Source organism: Macaca fascicularis, chromosome 12 (assembly GCF_037993035.2).
Source record: "Macaca fascicularis isolate 582-1 chromosome 12, T2T-MFA8v1.1".
Taxonomy (NCBI): Eukaryota; Metazoa; Chordata; class Mammalia; order Primates; family Cercopithecidae; genus Macaca; species Macaca fascicularis.
This window is the reverse complement of record NC_088386.1, coordinates 77,834,265-77,855,371: the sequence shown is the minus strand read 5'-3', so window position 1 is coordinate 77,855,371 and position 21,107 is coordinate 77,834,265. Positions and strand designations below refer to the sequence as shown.

General features: G+C 34.8%; 1 protein-coding gene across 12 annotated transcripts in view; it reads left to right on the top strand.

The window, feature by feature from the left end:
- PDE1A (phosphodiesterase 1A) overlaps window positions 1-21,107 on the top strand; it is a 431,299-nt gene that overhangs the window by 278,255 nt on the left and 131,937 nt on the right. For all 12 annotated transcript variants that reach the window (XM_065525726.2, XM_005573638.5, XM_065525725.2 and 9 more), the window contains one exon: window positions 16,533-16,646. In XM_065525726.2, the coding sequence (XP_065381798.1) occupies window positions 16,533-16,646 (114 nt within the window). The remainder of the gene's footprint in view (window positions 1-16,532; window positions 16,647-21,107) is intronic.

Here is a 21,107-nt window from a genome sequence, read left to right as displayed (position 1 = left end):
CTGGCATGCTTTGGGAGTTTCTGTACATTACAATAATTTAGGTTGTGCTTGCCTAAGAATTACAGAGTGACATTTTTTCTCCTACTACAGACTGTTGTTGAAAATCTGCTCATCTTCCAACTCTTGACAGCGAACATTCATTGCCTACATAAGATTAAAAACTAAACTAAAAAAATGATAATTTACTTTTTAAGAATCCTGCCTCTATGTCCTATTTTCATTATACCTTGGTTATTGTTTTGGTTTAGGATTTTGGTTATTGTTTAAAAGAACATAATTTATAAGAGTCTATTAGGAACTATAAATGTCTCTGTCATTTACCAACTTAAGGTATCTGAGTTGTAAAGAAATGAACTTAAACCTTGGAATTTAAACTTTAAGGTCTTACATTAATGCTTCTCTTCCTAATACTCTGTACAAATCTGTATAAACTATGTTTGGCTTACTTTAAAAAGTTAAAAATTTTAAAAAGAACTTCACATATTCTTGTTTCAGTCAATTCTACCAGATTATTCTTCCCCTCCAAATTAATCATTGCTGAGTTACTATAGAGAACAGGGTTGAACTTACTAGGGTGAAGGCTCTTTCTGGAATGTCAAACAGGTATTCACTTCTGAGGCCCCTCTTACATTTGGACCAACATGAATTACTGTTTCAGTGAGATTTTTAGTGTTGATAAGTATCTATATAATTTTGAAGTCTAGTCCATAATATATAAACAATATCTCTATTTATCACTATACAGTAGATCAAAACTATGAATGAACTGCTAAACAATCAAAATGACTTATAAACCTCTCATATGATAGAAATGTAAATTTTACTGATGATACTTCTTTGAAGACTCTATTTTAATGCTAAACTTTCTCTGTATCTTAGTCTACCAAAACATAGAATTGAAGTCTTTCATTGTTTATGTTTAAATACTTGCAAAAATAATGTCAAAAGTTTATGCTACAGCTCGTCTTCTCCTGCAGATTGATGATTGTTTGTGTTATATCCACTTTTTTGTGTGTTTCATCCACTAGAGACTTTGAAATTATAAGACTCAACTCAATTGTGTAAGCTTGTTAAATCATATCCTTAAATGTGATCCTTAAGTGTGAAAATGTGCCCATTTTCAGACCAGTCCTTGTCTTGATGTGAGTTGGAATTTTTGTAGGGACACAGGAAAGGGTTGAGAATTCAAGACTTACTAAGAAATTGTTCTGTTTAATCACTATATTAAATATGTTTTATGAAGAAATTTTGATCTTCCAAGAAGAAGTCATCAAAATCTCTTGGCCAGACTGCATATGGTAAATTTATCTGTCTGGTACTGTGAATTGATTGACATTGAATACACTGTAATGGAGGATGGTACTTGACAGTTATTCAGTGTAACCTCGTCATGGTAGGGACACAGTAGAGTAGGATAAGACCAATTGACATTGTGAGCCATTCTAGGTGAGGAGCTTTCTGACAGTGTTACGTACCACATTGTTTTTTCCACAGGTCAGTTTAATTCCATCTGAAACACCTGCTGAACCTCAGTGCATCTCAATATAGATGAAACTGCACTTACCTCAGTTGAATGAGAAAAACTTCACTTAAAAATCAGGTGTCTCTCTTGCACCCAGTAGCTCTCTAGCAAGGATCTAGACCACTAAGAATTCCTTGAAGACAACCTAGGACAATTTTTTGTTGTTGTTATTTAGTACATTATTTTATGTTTAAGATCAGAAATTCGTCTTGCTGAGTTACTTGCTTTGTTTGCCTCATTTAGGGGCAGATATGAACTTACAAGAGAAGCCCAACTAGGTGAAGAATTCTGTCATGCCTGTGCAGTGAGACTATGGTGGTCTCCTGGGAAATGCTTGGCTCTTGATCTTTATTTTTAAAAATCAAAAATTCAAATAGATGATGGCATTCCCAAATGAGTTACTTATCGGGGGAACCTGCCCCCAATATTTCAACGTAGGTTCTTTCTATTTTCTCTAAGTGTCAGCTGGTCTGAGAAATAAAGAGAAAGAGTACAAAGAGAGGAATTTTACAGCTGGTCCTCCAGGGGTGACATCACATATCGGTAGGACTGTGATGCCCACCTGACCCAAAAAAACCAGCAAGTTTTGTTAAGGATTTCAAAAGGGGAGGGGGTGTACAAACAGGGAGTAGGTCACAAAGATCACATGCTTCAAAGGCCAAAAAAGGAGAACAAAGACCCCATGCTTCTGAGGAAACGGCAAGGACAAAAGCAAAGATCACAAGGCAAAGGGCAAAATTAGAATTACTCATGAGGGTCTATGTTCAGCTGTGCCTGTATTGTCTTGATAAACATCTTAAATAACAGAAAACAGGGTTCAAGAGAAGAGAACTGATCTGATCTCAAATTTACCAGGGTGGGATTTTTTTCCCCACCCTAATAAGCCTGAGGATACTTCCGGAGACCAGGACATATTTCAGTCCTTATCTCAACCGCATAAGACAGACACTCCCAGAGCGGCTGTTTATAGATCTCTCCCCAGGAATGCATTCCTTTTCCAGGGTCTTAATGATTAATATTCCTTGCTAGGAAAAGAATTCAGTGATATCTTCCCTGCTTGCATGTCTATTTATAGACTTTCTGGAAGAAGAAAAATATAGCTCTATTCTGCCCAGCCCCACAGGCAGTTAGACCTTATGGTTGTCTTCCCTTGTTCCCTAAAATCACTGTTATTCTGTTCTTTTTCAAGGTGCACTGATTTCATATTGTTCAAACACACATGTTTTACAATCAATTTGTACAATAGTGGTCCTGAGGTGACAGACATCCTCAGCTTACAAAGATAACAGGATTAAGAGATTAAAGTAAGACAGGTGTAAGAAATTATAAGAGTATTATTTGGGAACTGATAAATGTCCATGAAATCTTCACAATTTATGTTCAGAGATTGAAATAAAGACAGGTGTAAGAAATTATAAAAGTATTAATTTGGGAAACTGATATATGTCCATATTAAAATGAAATCTTCACAATTTATGTTCCTCTGCTGCAGCTCCAGCCAGTTCCTCCATTCGGGGTCCCTGACTTCCTGCAACACTTGCTATTTGGAGTACAGCTTCTAAGACCAATTTTTGTTGATTTTTTGTCTACATTCTAGGAACTCATGAGAGCCATGTCTTTATTCGTTGTCTTGAAAAAAACCAGAAACAAATAAACAGAGAAAAGAGAGAAAATGGAAACAGGAAGGAAGGATGGGAGAAAGGAAGGAAGGAAGGAGAGAGGAAGAAAATGTTTTTTCTGGTCATTAATTGTATATCTCTTAGACTCCTCCTTCCTTTCTGGAGTTAGTAGCATTATTTATTATCCTATATGTTGAAGGCATTGAAATTAATTGTAGCAAAATTTGTAATGCCTTGTTAATACATAATTTTCCAAAGGCAAAAGTATCACTCTCATGCAAATATAAATTGAGCATATGCCAATGTTTCTATTTAAATCATTAATAATGAGGGAATCAGTAAGAAGTTACGATTGAAACTTGAAAGAGCATTTAGAAAGTTAGATATATATAGGCAATGTTTCAATAAAATGATTGGGTTAGAAGAAAATCTAGTTGATGTCTAATGAGATTATGAATTTACAGGGTGTCTATACTGCCAAATAAAAATTATTTTTATTCACACCAGACAAAAATCTGCAAGTTAACAAAACAGTCTTGCTAAACCTTGGCCCTTTAATCAACATCAAATAGTAAAATGAACTAAATGCCTTATTCTATATACCTTTTGGTTGGCTTTGCCTTTATGTGACTGAAACAACATGCCACCCACCTTTCTGCCTTATTTGCAAATCTCAAGAGAAACTTTCTGACACCTTCTGGGTACTGTGTATTGTGGTTCTGGGCCTGCTAGTCTGTGATCTATTGCCTTATCCCTGCCCTGCCTTATCCCTGCCCTAAAGTGCTCTGTAAAATCATAGCTGAATTTTCCAGGTTCCTGTCAGCTGGCTTGTGCTTGGATCTGGCCAATGGCATATAAAGTCAGGATAGGTGAGGAGGAAGGTAAAAGCCAGGGTATTCCTCTACCTCTCTGTCTGCCTTGAGGAAGCCTCTCTTATATTAGTTGTGTCTCCTCTGTGGTTCGAGATTGCTGTGGGCAGTCCCCACTGGTGTTTCTCTTTTCTGCAGGAACTCCCAAAGCCACTGGGGTCTGGTGATACTGTCTCGCTCTTTTGACCCTCCAAAAGCTTCCTGCAGTTGCTTATTTGGGGGATTCTCACTATTCCCTAGTTGTTTTCTCATCTCCCATCATCCAAGTAATCAATTGCAAGAATTAAACTAAGTTTTAAATGTTCAGAGTTGTTTTCCTAGTTAGACATTAACTAATTTATTTAGTAGTGTTTTATTTTTTATTCTTATTGTTAAGCCTTGCTAAGCAACTCAGAAGTTTATAACAGTGATAATGCGTTCTCAAAACTACTTCTGTCAATGTCAATATAATGCTTCAAAGATATAAAGAAAGAATTATTTACAGTGATTCTGAGAGATTATGGCTATAAAAGCTACATTTCTACAGAAGCAAGGGAAATTCTGTAAAATCAAACATGAGTTTTTTGTCATTCAATTTTAGTTTTGTCTTGAAACTTAGGTATTAATACATATACAAAAGAAGGCAGGGAGGGAAAGAGAGAGAGAGAATCAATCAAATTAGAGTCTAAAATATTTTTATAATACATATAACAACCTTCACAATAAAAGTTATCTTCTCAATCAATTCTTTTGACCTTGATTTGATTGCTTTTTATGCCACAAATTGCATCTCCAAAAAATTGGTCTTTCAAGAGACTTTTCTTATAAATGAACCAATTTTTCTATCACTGAGTATCAAGAGTAACAGAAGGACTTCTCTGCTCTCTGATAGTATCTGCCATGGAAATATTTCTGTTTTTAGATATTTTTGTGTTGTATGATCTATTGTAATTGGAAAAATATCATGTTGACTTTTCTTTCTGTGTTTTTTTTCCGTATGCATGTTTGTGTAAAAATCTATTTTTAAAAGTTTTCTTCTCTGCTAGTGCACTTTTGAAGTGTGTTGGTACATGGTACTGCATTAATTAAGAATAAATATCCCAAGCCATTTGATATATTTGTGTCATCCCAAAATTCATAGGTTCAAATTCTAACCCTTCCAAGGTGATAGTAGGAGGTTGGGCGTTTGGGAGGTGATTAGATCATGAGGACAGAGCTCTCGTGAATGGGATTAGTGTCTTCATAAAAGAGGCCCCAGAGAGCTGGTTTGCTCCTTCTACCATGTGAGGTTACAGTGAGAAGACAGCCATCTATGAACTGGGAAGAAGGCCTTCACCAGACATTGAATCTGCCAACACCTAGGTCATGGATTTCTGGCCTCCAGGACTGTGAGAAAGAAATTTATCTTGTTTATAAGCCACCCAGTATACGGTATTTTGTTATAGCAGCCTAATTGCTCTAATATACCACTTTTAACCATTTCTTTGTTATTTTTGGTGGAACTGGTGCTGAGATTGCTTTGCTCAGCCAATATAGTAATAGGTTTTACTGGTTTTCACCCCCTTAATGCTTCAGGGGCACCCAAATCTCAAAGTTCTTCACCCAGCCAACCTTTTATCTACTCACTTTCATTCTTTCTAAGCCACAATTTAATTTGATTTTTGTAAAAGTACTTAACACACTTTTTTCTTTCCTCTGATTTTGCAAAAAGAGAAAAGAAAAGATAAATTCAGCCATCATTGTTTCATCATATTTCTCTTTCTCTTTTCACTTAATATGTATTTTCTTCTGTATATCTACCTCAAACCTGAAATATGTGCCTGTTTTCAGTTAGTTAAGTACATAAGCATGATATATGTGACAAAAAGATATATATATATATATAAAATGTTAAATCTATTTTTTTTTACTCTTGGCTTTACCATATGCCTAAAAGAGCCTAGAACTCTATCTCAACATCAGTATCAACTTTGAATGCTTCATACCCTTTCAAAATCTTTTAAATTCAAGATGAATTGTGACATCTTGTTTTTCAGTCTTTTAAATTTGTCATGGTCAGTGATTCCAAAACTACCAAGTAAAGGACCTGACTTCTAAATTAAGTCACTTTCCTTGTGACTTGGACATTTAACTTAAATAGGGCACTACATCATTAAAATTATTTTTATTATTATCAAAAGAGATCAGTCAATTTCCCAGAAGTAAATAATCACAATGTTTTAGCTCTTTTAGTCCTTCCTTCTTTTGGAGGAAGATTTATATTTCCAAATTAAAATGCTGTACTCTTTTTGATTTATCAATTTCAGACTTTATGGACATCCACAATGATAATAGAGGAAATAACTCTTGTACATTAACTTCATCAACTTACTTACTCTAATCTTCTCAAAAGAGATATTGTTTCTTATTTTGTTTTAAACTTACTAGTGTTTATAGTAATATGACTTTGTATATGTTATTCATCTGTCAATCAGATAGTGAACTGTGACTGTTTCCTATCTCATACAACTTCTTTCTTACTCCTAGATTCATAATTATTGTATCTTTTCATACATATATTTTACAATTTTATAAATGTTTGATCTGTCAAAATGAATTTCCAAACATTCTATCAGTTCCATTGGTCATTAGTTCAATTTTTTCCTTTACAGGTTTCTATCACACGTCCTTTCCTCTGTACTCATACTTCAATTTGGACTAGTTAGTTTCTAGGATGGACGCATACCTCCTATTGTAAGACTTCCCTTCCCAACTTATCTGTCTTAGATTTTCTGTTGTGTTCGTGTACTGGTCAAATGCATCTCCCCAGTGGCTTCTTGAAAAAGAGTGTAGAAAATTCAAATTTTTGAAGTTGTTGAATATTTGAAAATGCCTTTATTCTTTCCTCAAACTAGATTGACAGTTTGGCTGAGTATAGAATTCTAGGTCAGACCCAGGATCATCTGCATAACATTCAGGACCCAGTGGAAAATGAAAAATGAAAATATGCACTTTCTTGCTCAAAATTATCAAGAATTTCAAGATAGCGGCAGCAGAGCACTAAGGAAAGTGTGGGGCCCTCCCAAGTGCAAGGCCCTGAGTGACTGCACAGGTTCATGCCCATGAAGCTAGCCTTGGTAGGTCCTTTCAGCATGGAGATTCTAAGTTCTGGGAAAGTGACTCTTCAATAATTTTTTCTAATTCTCTTCTGTATTCTTTATGTGTAGAACCCCAATTAGGTGGATATTAGATCTCCCAAACAGGCTCTCTAATTTTTTTCTTTATTATTCTAGTATCCATCTTGCTGTCTTTTTGTCCACTTCCTGGGATAGAAATTAGACTTTCTCTCTACCCCTTCTGCTGACATTTTCAAGTAAATTCTCTCTTTTTTTTTTCATTATTATACTTTAAGTTCTAGGGTACATGTGCACAACGTGCAGGTTTGTTACATATGTATACATGTGCCATGTTAGTGTGCTGCACCCATTAACTCATAATTTACATTAGGTATATCTCCTAATGCTATCCCTCCCCCCTCCCCACAATAGGACCTGGTGTGTGATGTTCCCCTTCCTGTGTCCAAGTGATCTCATTGTTCAATTCCCACCTATGAGTGAGAACATGTGATAACTGGTTTTCTGTTCTTGAGATAGTTTGCTGAGAATGATGGTTTCCATCTGCATCTATGTCCCTACAAAGGACACAAACTCATCCTTTTTTATAGCTGCATAGTACTCCATGGTATATATGTGCCACATTTTCTTAATCCAGTCTGTCACTGATGGACATTTGGGTTGATTCCAAGTCTTTGTTATTGTGAATGGTGCCACAATAAACATACATGTGCATGTGTCTTTATAGCAGTATGACTTATAATCCTTTGGGTATATCCCCAGTAATGGGATGGCTGGGTCAAATGGTGTTTCTAATTCTAGATCCTTGAGGAATCGCCATACTGTTTTCCATAATGGTTGAACTAGTTGACAATCCCACCAACAGTGTAAAAGTGTTCCTATTTCTCCACATCCTCTCCAGCACCTGTTGTTTCCTGATTTTTTAATGATTGCCATTCTAACTGGGGTGAGATGGTATCTCATTGTGGTTTTGATTTGCATTTCTCTGATGGCGAGTGATGATGAGCATTTTTTCATGTGTCTGTTGGCTGTATGAATGTCTTCTTTTGAGAAGTGTCTGTTCATATCCTTTGCCCACTTTTTGATGGGGTTGTTTGTTTTTTTCTTGTAAATTTGATTGAGTTCTTTATAGGTTCTGGATATTAGCCCTTTGTCAGTTGAGTAGATTGCAAAAATTTTCTCCCATTCTGTAGGTTGCCTGTTCACTCTGATGGTAGTTTCTTTTGCTGTGCAGAAGCTCTTTAGTTTAACGAGATCCCATTTGTCAATTTTGGCTTTTCTTGCCATTGCTTTTGGTGTTTTAGACATGAAGTCCTTGCCTATGCCTATGTCCTGAATGGTATTATGTAGGTTTTCTTCTAGGGTTTTTATGGTTTTAGGTATAACATTTAAATCTCTAATCCATCTTGAATTAATTTTCATATAAGGAGTAAGTAAAGGATCCAGTTTCAGCTTTCTACGTATGGCTAGCCAATTTTCCCAGCACCATTTATTAAATAGGGAATCCTTTCCCCATTTCTTGTTTTTGTCAGGTTTGTCAACGATCAGATGGCTGTAGATGTGTGGTATTATTTCTGAGGGCTCTGTTTTGTTCCATTGGTCTATACCTCTGTTTTGGTACAAGTACCATGTTTTTTTGGTTACTGTAGCCTTGTAGTATAGTTTGAAGTCAGGTAGCGTGATGCCTCCAGCTTTGTTCTTGTGGCTTAGGATTGTCTTGGCAATGTGGGGTCTTTTTTGGTTCCATATGAACTTTAAAGCACTTTTTTCCAATTCTGTGAAGAAAGTCATTGGTAGCTTGATGGGGATGGCATTGAATCTATAACTTACCTTGGGCAGTATGGCCATTTTCACAGTATTGATTCTTCCTATCCATGAGCATGGTATGTTCTTCCATTTGTTTGTGTCCTCTTTTATTTCACTGAGCAGTGGTTTGTAGTTCTCCTTGAAGAGGTCCTTTACATCCCTTGTAAGTTGGATTCCTAGATATTTTTTATTCTCTTTGAAGCTATTGTGAATGGGAGTTCTTTCATGATTTGGCCCTCTGTTTGTCTGTTACTGGTGTATAAGAATGCTTGTGATTTTTGCACATTGATTTTATATCCTGAGACTTCGCTGAAGTTGCTTATCAGCTTAAGGAGATTTGGGGCTGAGACAATAGGGTTTTCCCAATATACCATCATGTCATCTGCAAACAGGGACAATTTGACTTCTTCTTTTCCTAACTGAATGCCCTTTATTTCTTTTTCTTGCCTGATTGCCCTAGCCAGTACTTCCAACACTATGTTGAATAGGAGTGTTGAGAGAGGGCATCCCTGTCTTGTGCCAGTTTTCAAAGGGAATGCTTCCAGTTTTTGCCCATTCAGTATGATATTGGCTGTGAGTTTGTCATAAATAGCTCTTATTATTTTGAGATACATTTCATCAATACCGAATTTATTGAGAGTTTTTAACATGCAGGGCTGTTGAATTTTGTCAAAGGCCTTTTCTGCATTCATGTAAATTCCTACTGTTAATTTCCAAAAGCCCTTTCATCACTATTTGTTCCATTTAAAAAGTTGCATGTTTTTGCATCGTGGATCAATCTCTTTTCTCAAAGTTTTTGCTTGTTTCTTAATGGTTCTTTTCAATCTCTATTTCAATTTATTAAGTCATTAATGTTTCAGTGGTGAGCACCAGTAAAGACATTTTTTAATCTACCAGGATTTAATGCAAACCATAAATACTCTTTTGTCTATTTCTTTTCGAAAAATATAAAAATTATACCACAGTTAAATAATATAATATGAGTAAGTTATTTCAGATGGGTAACACTGACCAGAAACACTTGATTGGTTCCTTGTTTAGATTCAATATGATATTACTGTTTTCTCATCTTCAAGGAGAAACAAATTGATCTAGAAAACTAAGATCTTCTAACTCTTTGAATATTTACATCTCTGTACTGTACTTGTTGATGAGGAACTCTTCAACAAACTGGAAATTACATAACGTCCATTTTTGTAGAAAAGGTTAATACCTCTTGAAGTAAAGAAATAGTTTACCTAAATTGTGACTTTGGGGTAAGAGAGAGAATAGTTATAAATTCCTTTGTACTTAAAAGAGTTTTTTCAGTCACATATTCTCTGCCTCAATGGGATTATTTTGCTCCTTTACATGTAGACTGTAGACACATTTTTAAGAGTAATACTGTTTGCCATACTGTTTTTTCTTGTATATATTTAAGGTATGATGTTTTATATACCTATACAGTGAAATGATTTGTACACTCAAGCAAATTAACATATCCATCATTTCACCTAAGTAGCTTTTTTTTTTGGAGGTAAAAGTACCTACAGGTCTACTCTCTTAGCAAATTTCTAGTATACAGTGCAATATTATTAACTGTAGTCCTCATGCTGTACTTTATGCCATTGATGTCATTTGTTTTCATTTTGCTTAATTATAGAAATTGTTTGGGGAATTATTTACCCTATAAAATAAAGGTATCATGGAGCTTTACATTTCTATTTGCCTATATGAAAAAAATACTGGAAAAGTCTTTATGTCCATAAACCCTGCATTTTAGACTAAGTTTAGGGTTTAATTTCCTGAGCATCGACCTGCAGAATAAATGACTTCATGATTTAACAGATTTTATTATCAATTTTTTATTGTTTTAGAGTCAAGCAGGACTTAACTGAAAATGACACAGTAGCTTCTTGTTCTGATAGTTTCTGTTTATGCTATTTCATGCACTTCTGCTTATGGCCAGATTTTAATGTTAATATTAATATATATTATAGGTATATAACTTTTAACTTTACCTCTTCTGATTCTTAGTGTGGATTTCCTATGACCATATCCTTTTCACTTTTGTTTTTCAATTAGATTACAAATGGGAACATTTATAGTAATGTAATAATTATAAATTATTTTAATAAATTTTATTTATTTAATTATTATTTGTTATTCATGCTGTGTCACATGAGGGATATCCTGTGTATTTTGTATCCTAAAATTTAAAAAGGCATGCATAGACATGCAGGATTTCTCCATATGAGAACATTGTTAGTTATGTAGGTGGTCATTTTGCAAGATTCAGTTATGTAACAATAGCTTAGAAGGTATTCAGAGTACTTGGTTATAAAAACTGCATCATTTAACATTGAGTAACTTTTCATTTGGAATGTAGCAGTTCTATATTTGAATAAAAATACTCAATAATTTTCTACAACTCAGTACTCTTTGTTCAAAAGTAGAAGTTATTTGTCTTCTGCAATTGCTTGATTTAATCACAGAACCAATAAATTGCTTTCAAAGATGGTATTGCTATTTTTGTTTCCATCTTCTTTTAAGTGTCCTGATCATTAGAAGGTAAGGAAGTCCCTTTAAAAACTAAGAATATCAAAGTGTTCTCAGCACATTTTTTCAGGCTGATTTTTAAAGTCTTATGAATTATCAAAGATTTGTGTTATTCTCTTTGGGAAAAGATCATTAGGAACTTAATGATGCTTTGGATTTTTTTTCATGTCTTTGATAATATAACTTAGAAGTTGAAATATTTTAATAAAATTTATGAAAAAAGAAGGTATATATCAATAGCATCTATTTAGCCCATAGCCTTTTTCTTTCTTAAATTACTGATTATATCTTTTAGCTTGTGACTTGTTAGCTTGTTTTTATAATAACAGCCAACATTTTTGTCTACTAATTTTATCATCTCTGTCATATTGAGTTAATTTTAACTCATTTATTTTTATCCTCATCATGGGTGAATTTTCCTGCTTGTTTGCATGCCTGAAAATTTTTTATTTGACGAAAGATCAGTTGGGGAAATACCACATAAAAAATTGAAATTATAATGAAAGTCAGAGAAATGCAAATGTTGTCAATGAGAAACAAATAAAATGTGGTTTAGTTTCTATGTAGAGAGCAATCACAATGAACAGGCATCTTCAAAGGACTTACGAGATAGGTAGCATCTCAGATATGCCTGGTAACCAAACATGATTTAGACAGTAACAGATGGTAGGAACATGGAGAAAGAGATTTCAGCAAGAGAGAAACACTTGAATCTAAGATGATGTAAGGGTTTTTGAGGAACAGTGACTACACCAGTTTGCTTAGGAATTAGGGTGTGCATAAAAGAAGCAATGGGAAATACTTGCAGTTTGACATTTGACCACATTGTTTGCATGTCATACAACCCTCAGAGATTGCAAATACCTTGAAGAAGGTATTGTGGTACACACACAGGTATCCACACATTATATATGCATATACATATATATCAGTGTGGTTTTATGTGTATCCTTATATATACACACTTACATATACATATATACTTATATATGTACTAATATCTATATATAAATATATATTCTTTTACACAGCTCCAGGTGCAGTAATAGATACCCAAATTATGTATCTAACTGCACTGGGTTTTTAATACCTTTTTAGCAATGTTGTCTATACTGGTTGATACAAGAGCAGTTTACTTGTTTTACTACCAAACACAGTAGCCGGTAGAGTCCTCATCCACAATTTTCTGAGTCAGAAACTGCTCAGATCAGAACATCAAGAACATGCCTTCACCCTAAGCTTTGGGAACCAGACCAATTATCTATGCCAGAAATTAAGAACATTGTTTTCTACTCAGCTTGCCCACACTGATTGTTGAAAGAAGAAAAATCATTATTAAAAAGAGTTTTTGCTAAATTAAAGGAACTTGTTTATTTTATGCTAAATTAAGGGAACTTGTTTATTTTCAACTCTGAGAATTTGCCTATTGGATGGCTTAAGAAATAGGCAAATAGGATGTGATTGTCTTCTTAAAAATAAAAAAAAATTGTACAGATATATACAATAAAGCCTTAACACTTTGGAACCCACCAATACTGAACGTACGGTCATTTGAAAATTATTCATTAAGATGTTTGACCTTGTATTAACTAGGAAGAAAGTAAAATAATAGCTGAAATAATATTGTTGAGGATTATTGTATATATAATTTGATTACAAAAGCATATTCGCAATTAGGATAGTAATGATATAAATGATTACAATTAAGATAGTAATGATATAAATAATTCCATTAAGCTGGTGTTCTAGTTGTAAATAATATTTTTACAATAAAAGCTTTTCCTTTTTATGTAAATAGAAATGTGCACTCATTAATGAAAATTTAGTGCAATAAGCAAAGAAAAAACAAGTCCTAGTAACCCCCCAATATATATTTCTATCCAGTCCTTTGGGGTTGGCATAGTGAATATAGGCATGTGTGCGTGTGTGTATGTGTGTGTGTGTTTGTGTCTATGAGGAGATATATGAGTTTACTGAGTTATAACTATATGTAATTATGTTTTCTAGTTGGGTGGTAAAACCTTACTGAAGTGTTTTTCCCCAGTGGAAGTTTTATATCCAGTTATAGGTTTATATACCTAATTGTGAATTATCAAGACATAATTCATAATATTTTGTTTTTAAACCACATTGAGATCTCTGTGTGAAAGGGCATGTTCATTGTGCAAGCATTAGAGCCTCTTGATTATCACAAGTCTTATCAGTTATAGTTGCAGACGGGATGACTCCCCTAGGAACAACCACAGGCTGTTGTGAGTTAGGAAATGCACTTGTTGATGGTCTCCCAGGGTACTCATCGTCTCGTTTGATAATAAAGATTTATCCATTCTTGACTACCTTGTTTTGCTTCATTCTCTATTCATTTATCAGTGTGTTTTGGGTTCATCCTCATATAAAAGAAACCACAAAATAATTGTGGTTTAAATGCAATTTTTGTTGTTCTTGCATCAAAAACAAGTCCAGAGACGGGCGATTTCATTCAGGTGGATCTGAATAGCATGATATCCAGGCCACTTCCATTCTTCTTTTCTACCATTCTTAGTGTGTGGCTTTCTTTTGCCAGGTCATTTATGATCCCAGATGGCTGCTGGCCTTTAGAAAGTTCGCTGCATTCCAGGCCATAAGGCACAGGCAAGGGATGCAAGAGAACTCCTTCCAGTGCAGTTAGCTCTCTCCAAAGAACTGTTCTGAGAGTCTCACCAACAACCTCCATGCACATCTCTGACAAGAATTTAGTAATGTGACCATACTCTTCAAGAGAGTTTAGAAAATGTAGTGTTTTTAGTGGGAGAATCGCTAACAAATAAAAATAGAATACAGTTTTTCAGGGAAAAGGAAAGGCAACCCTTTCAAGTACTTATTATTTTTAAACCACATTGTACAACCAAGCTGAACTCAAGTACTTTTCACAAGAAAGACATATGATAGTATATTTCTAAGCCATTGCAGGACTATGGGAAAACAAAAACGAAACCTCTTTCTTTTCCTTTCGTAAATAAAGGACAGTGTGATTAAGAATAATGTTCCTGGGTCGTAAGCATTACAAAAATCCCAAAACCCTCTGCATCTTGATCCATTATCATCACATTCGGTGTTTCAGACAAGCCTCAAAGCCAGGCTTCATTTTTCCTTCCTAAGGAAACTGTTTTGCTTGTATTCTTGTTGTGCTTTGTTTTGCTTATTCTGTATTAATAGGACATATTTATTGATACATACAATTTATTTTTCAATGTTATTGCCTGCTGATATTTTATCATGCAAAAGTAAATGGCACAAAAAAGTAATTGTTTACAGCTTCCTGAATAAGAAGTTTTCATCTAGGTGTGTCTTTTTTTCCCATAGAGGAATGAACTATTTCTTTTGGGTGGAGAATTGTCAGATACATTTGCTGAAATTCTTAACTTGCCTTTGTATCTTCACCCTTGGCATTGAAAGTTATCCAAAATAAATTGCTAGGAAATCTGCTAAATTGTCTCCAAGGGAGTGCCTAAAAGTAGCCGCACTCTACTCTCTCTTTTGCAATACCTCTGAATAGAATGGAATTAAATTCTGTCTGATGACTTAGGAAAATAGACAAGTAGTCTTCATGTTGCTTATCTATAGTATGGAGAGAGTAAGGAATATCTTCCTTTTGTACTTGGTAAAGAGCAGTATCTTCAGAAACACACAGCTTACGATTTAATGCATAGAAGTTGCCAAAGCTATTACAAACTTGTTAAGGTAATTTGTATCACCTTACTTTGTCAGCTACCTATTGCTGTATAGCAATTATCCCAAGGTTTGGGGCTTAACACAATAACATGAATTATCTCATGGTTTCTGTAACCCAGGAATCTAGCTGAGTCCTATACTTTAAAATTCCTCAGAGCCTCGGGACGCATCATCCTACGGACTCAAACACGAGAAAATATTTTCAAATTTTCCTCAAGTGGAAAACGAGTGCAGTAAATACACTAAGGATACATACATGTATTTTTTCTTGTCTCAAATTAACTTTTCACAGAACTTTTGCCTTTCGTCTTTGTCTTTATTGCTTCATACAGTGAATAATAGCTAATCTAGCAGTCAGAAGAGCATTCTTTGTTTTTTTTGTTTATTTTTTGAAGTCTTTTAATTTTATTTTTAAATTTTTTATTTAGTAGCTTTGTTGGGGGGTACAGGTGGTTTCTGGTTACACGGATAAGTTCTTTAGTGGTGATTTCTGGGATTTTTGTGCACCCATCACCTAAGCAGTGTACATTGTACCCAATATATAGTATTTTATCCCACATCCCCTCCCACTCTTCCTCTGTGAGTCCTCAAAGTCTATTATATTATTCTGATGCCTTTGCATTCTCACAGTTTAGCTCCCACTTACAAGTGAGAACATACGATATTTGGCTTTCCATTCCTGAGTTACTTCACTTAGAATAATGGCCTCCAGCTCCATCCAAGTTGCTGCAAAAGACACTATTTTATTCCTTTTTATGGCTAAGTAGTATTCCATGGTGTGTGTATGTATGTGTGTGTGTGTGTGTCTGTATGTGTATATATATCATATTTTATATATATACATATATATATATATATATATATCACATTTTCTTTATCCACTCATTGGTCAATGGGCACTTAGGTTGGTTCCATACTTTTGCAATTGTGAATTAAGAAGAGCATCCTTTGAATATTCTCCTAGTGCCAACGCTGAAAAAACAGAAAGTCATAGAATAAATTATAGGAATATACTTTTCTGAAAATGTCTATATTGTCTTGAATTTTCAGGAGGACTATCTCTGAAATATTGTACTTAAAGTAGCCTATACTCTTAATATTATTGAGAGCTATACTTCTAATATTATTGAGAGCTGAGGAGTATTACCTATACTCCTAATATTATTGAGAGCTGAATATAATACTTAATAATTCCTTAAATAATAAAGACTGGTCTTAATTATATCAAAAAAATCTCTGAAAAATGTTGCTATTTGTTGACCTAGAAACAACTTTGTTAAAAATCTTAACTTAGTGTACTTAATACTGTACTATTTGCCATATAGTTACCATAAATTTCTTGCTGTTTCTCTCTTTGGCTACTTTTTTGAAATAGATTAAGATGCTTAGTGAAGCAGCTGGAAAGAGGTGACGTTAACGTCGTTGACTTAAAGAAGAATATTGAATATGCGGCATCTGTGCTGGAAGCAGTTTATATCGATGAAACAAGGTAAGTTTTAGCCTTCCTCTCTTTTATCTTCTTTGACTCACTCCCCTTTTTTTCCTCTTTCTTGACCCTCCTTTATCTCAAACAGGAATTTAGCTTATCTTCATGTGAAACCAAAATCAAATCTTATTAAAATTTGAAAAGTTCTTCTTCATGTAGCTAATTAACTGGACTGTGATTCTCTAAAATTAATACACATTTTAATCCAAATGTTTGAATGTCATAAAATAGTCAAACACTAAAGTGAAAAAAAAAATCTCCTCTTCCCCCACCCTCACTCTCCTTGGGCTCAGACTTTTAAATGTCAGAGTTATGTGTAGGCTTATATTGGTTTTCACTGATGTCAGGATTTTCCCTATTATCTCAAATTTCAGAGTCCCTTTAGGAAAATGGTGTTACATGCCCACACATTGTCATGAGATGTGTCTATCAGGCCCTTTATGCAGGGATTGCTAAGGGGCATCCCAAATGTGTGTTTTTGATCATCCAAACCTAGCCTCATAATTAGTAGTGGTAAGGAGATTAGGAAAGGGGGACTTATTTGAAAAGGGTTGCCAGCTTAGTGCTGTGACCCTGAAAGAGGCCATTCACCCGCTGGAGGATATTTGGCAAGTCCAGGAGATGTGACCAGTGTCTCTTGGTGTTCAAAGATATCTGGTTCATAATTCTCCTTTCAAAAGGGATAAAAGTGACAGGCTAATCAGGGCTACCTGTGAATTCAGAGGTCAGAGGGAACCTGTGGGGAGAGAGGCATGCATTTCCAGCGTTTGACATGGAAAAGGTGCTACTTTTTTTCACAGCCATAAATCAGGTAGAATAGAAGTCTCTTAAAGTACCAAAGAGTACTTAAGTCAAATAGTGAAAAAGAGGCTACGAAGAGTAAGTGATGGTATAAGAGCCAGGGTAGGAATTATAAAAATTCAGATAAAATAGTAGAAAATGTATATTCAAAGTACTCTCTTGGTGTTAGCAAGTTGTCTTTGAAGGACCCACAAATGGTCCCCAGGAGAAAAAAATAGGCAGCATTTGGGCATTTGTCACATAGATGGCAGCAAAACCACCAGTCTGGCCAGACCCTTTGGTCCTATAATTTCCTGCCTCTTGCACCGCATTGCTAGACAACCAGAAGCAGCAGTGAGTGGGAATATGGAGGTGAGGACACCCAACAGGCCCCTTCCACTCTGCAGGTATCCGTGCCTGTGCCAGACCTAAGCTTGGGGAACATGAGCAATGTTAAACCAGATAGGCAACTAAATAACATTTAGTTTTTATTTACCTATGCGTACTGGACTTCACAGGCATGCAGATACACACACACACACAAACACACACACACACATTGTTTAATAAGTAAAAAATTCACATGATGAAATTCTTGCCTCTACCCTGGTCACAGCCTACTCTGTTTCTCATAAACTTCTTATATATCTTTCCAGTGATTTATTACATATTTTTATTTTGTATTTTCCCCTCATCGTTTCATGGAAGGTAGTATACTACATAAACAGTCTTTCATTCTGCTTTTTCTCACTGAAAAAGGAAACTTAAAAGTATCCTTTTATTGTATTCTGATTTTTAAAATATTTAACAATGAGAATTTTTACTAATAGCTGGCAGAAGAGGCCATATTGAGAGCTTTGTTGCACAAGTGATTCTTTCTTTGCCCACAGAATGAAACTCCTCTGCTAAAGCATAGCTTGGAGAAATTATTTGAGGAAAAGAAAACAGGCCAGGCACAGTGGCTCACACCTATAATCCTAGCATTTTGGGAGGCTGAAGTGGGAGGATCGCTTTTGAGCCCAGGAGTTCACAACCAGCCTGTACAACATAGCAAAACCTCATCTCTACAAGAAAACACAAAAATTAGCCAGGCATGGTGGAGTGTGTCTGTAGTCCCAGCTGTTTGGGAGGCTGAGGTGGGAGGATCACTTGAGCCAGGGAGGCTGAGGTTGTAGTGAGCTGAGATTGTGCCACTGCACTCCAGTCTGTGTGACAGAGTGAGATCATGTCAATAAATAAATGAATAAAAGAAGGAAAGAAGAAAGAAAAAAGGAAGAAAAGAAAGAGAAAGAAAGAAAGAAAGAAAGAGAAAGAAAGAAAGAAAGAAAGAAAGAAAGAAAGAAAGAAAGAAAGAAAGAGAGAGAGAGAGAGAGAAAGAAAGAAAGGAAGGAAGGAAGGAAGGAAGGAAGGAAGGAAGGAAGGAAGGTAGGAAGGAAGGAAGGAAGATTATTTTCTTGGTGAATGTTCACTGAATGTGTATGAATGTACATGATTCTAAGTAAACAGAATCCAAGGTGCAAATTTTAAAAATACCTGATATCTTTCCCTTGCTCCCTCATTTTCATGTGGCTCTTATTGTTCATGAGATGACTGAATTTAACAGGTTTAAGATTTCTTCAATCTGTCCTTGAACAGATATTTTCTTTTCTATTTATCTATAAAACTTAAGAACCAAAGAACGATTTGAAGATTTCCATTATTCATCTTCTAATGGCATAATGCTAACCACCTGGTTTGCCTAAGTGTCCTGTCTGTCATTTGATAGATTATTATATGCTTTATTTATTCATTCATTTTTTCTGGTGCATTTCTGTTCCCTGAAAAGTATGACTCCATGAATATTTGCTAACTTAGTTCCTTATGATCCCTAACTTATTTAAATGTATGTTATACCTAAAGTATAGCTCTTTTTCATTTTAAAATTGCTCTTTTGAGGGGAAAAGAGGTTGAGCACAATGCTGCCCGGCTTTGTGGTAGAAATTCATTTATTTTTTTCCTTCTTATAACAAAACATTCCATCTCTTAACACCACATTATTCCTAATATTTATTCCAAATTTTTATTATTTTAATGTAATTCTTCCATGGCATCATGAGTTTTAAATTGGATTAATTATAATACCCCACATTTGTATCATCTTCAAAGAGCTCTTTGTTTCATTATCTCACATTAGTGTCACCACAATCCTATGTGATTGGCAGGACGATTATTACTTTCTGCATTTTACTAATGAGAGAATTAAAGCTCTTAGAAGGAAAATGGTTTGATACAGGTCATGGATGGGAGTGTTGCCAAAACTGAGACTAAAACCTAAACCATGACTTCTTATTTAGTACTCCTTCCTCTATACCTGGCTCTTCTCAGAGTGTTCCTGTAAAACAGAAGGGTTTTTAATGACCTCTGAAAGATTTAGATGACAACATATAAAACATTGTGATAGCTGGAATTGTAAATCCTGTAGCTAACATGTATTAAGGGCCTAGTATATGCCAAAAAATCTTCTAAGCATTTTATATGTACCATTTTATTTAAACATCATAAAAGTCCTATGAGGTAGAAACTCTATTATTACCAGATTGTATATGAGAAGACTTAAATCACAGAAAAGTTGCATAGCTTACCAAAGGGAAGACAGGGAGTTGAAGAGTTGGATTAGGGCCTTGGCAGTCTGACTCTAATACTTGGGCCATGAAGTGCAAATCTCATCGTCATCCCTTTTCTAACATTTGACGAAAAGGTGACTTCAGAGACACTGAATTTTGATGAAAGTGCACAGGTTGTCAGGATCATCAGCCCCAGTAGTATACTGATTGTGTGCCATCTCTTTCCAATTCTGCCTTCAGTAATTTCACGTGGCTAGCTTGAAAATGGTTACAGTGGGAGTATTCACACCCATGAAAAATAACATGCTACAAATCAGAATTTATTTTTTTTCTGGAGAGTCTGTTGTTAAACATTTACCTTCATACCACAGGTCATACCTAAGATTACCTCTTATAAATCTCCTAAGAGCTGCGATTTTATGATCAAAATATCAGCTTAAGAATGTTTAGAACAATAATAATTTATGTGATTGATTTTCTATATACTTAGTAAGACACACAGCAGTAAACTGAGGATGTTTCTGTTGAGATGTCCATACAATTATTAAAGTACCATTTCCCTTAAAACTATCAGTAAAACAGAGATCATGGAAAAGGAGTCAGGTCCAAGAAGCATTTCGTTGCTTTTAAACTTTAAAAACCTTTTGACTTCTGAAATGTTTTCTGATGGAAAATTCTCTTTCTAGAAAAAAATGATTCCATGAGTATTCCAGAGAGGTATTGTTTGAAAGTTGGGCTGGACTAAAAGAAAAAAGTCAGCACAAAATAAAGCAGTATAAAACACAAATTATTAATTGGAGCCTTAATGACTGCAGAATTTCAGTTAAGAAAGCAATCAAAGCAAAAATCTCCCTTTAAAGATAATTTTGGTGAGAAAAATAAAAACAATTTCTGAATTCTGACTCTTAGTGGAGATTATAGCACAATACCCTAATGAATTTGACTGTTGGGTTTTTTAAAAGACATTTCCAAATGCAAATGCCAATCCTTTATGAGTCTTGTGTTTAGATGTGTCTCTAGAGGCTATTGTTTTTCAAACTTACAAAGTTTTAATCCAGAAACATGTGACCTCAAAAAATAT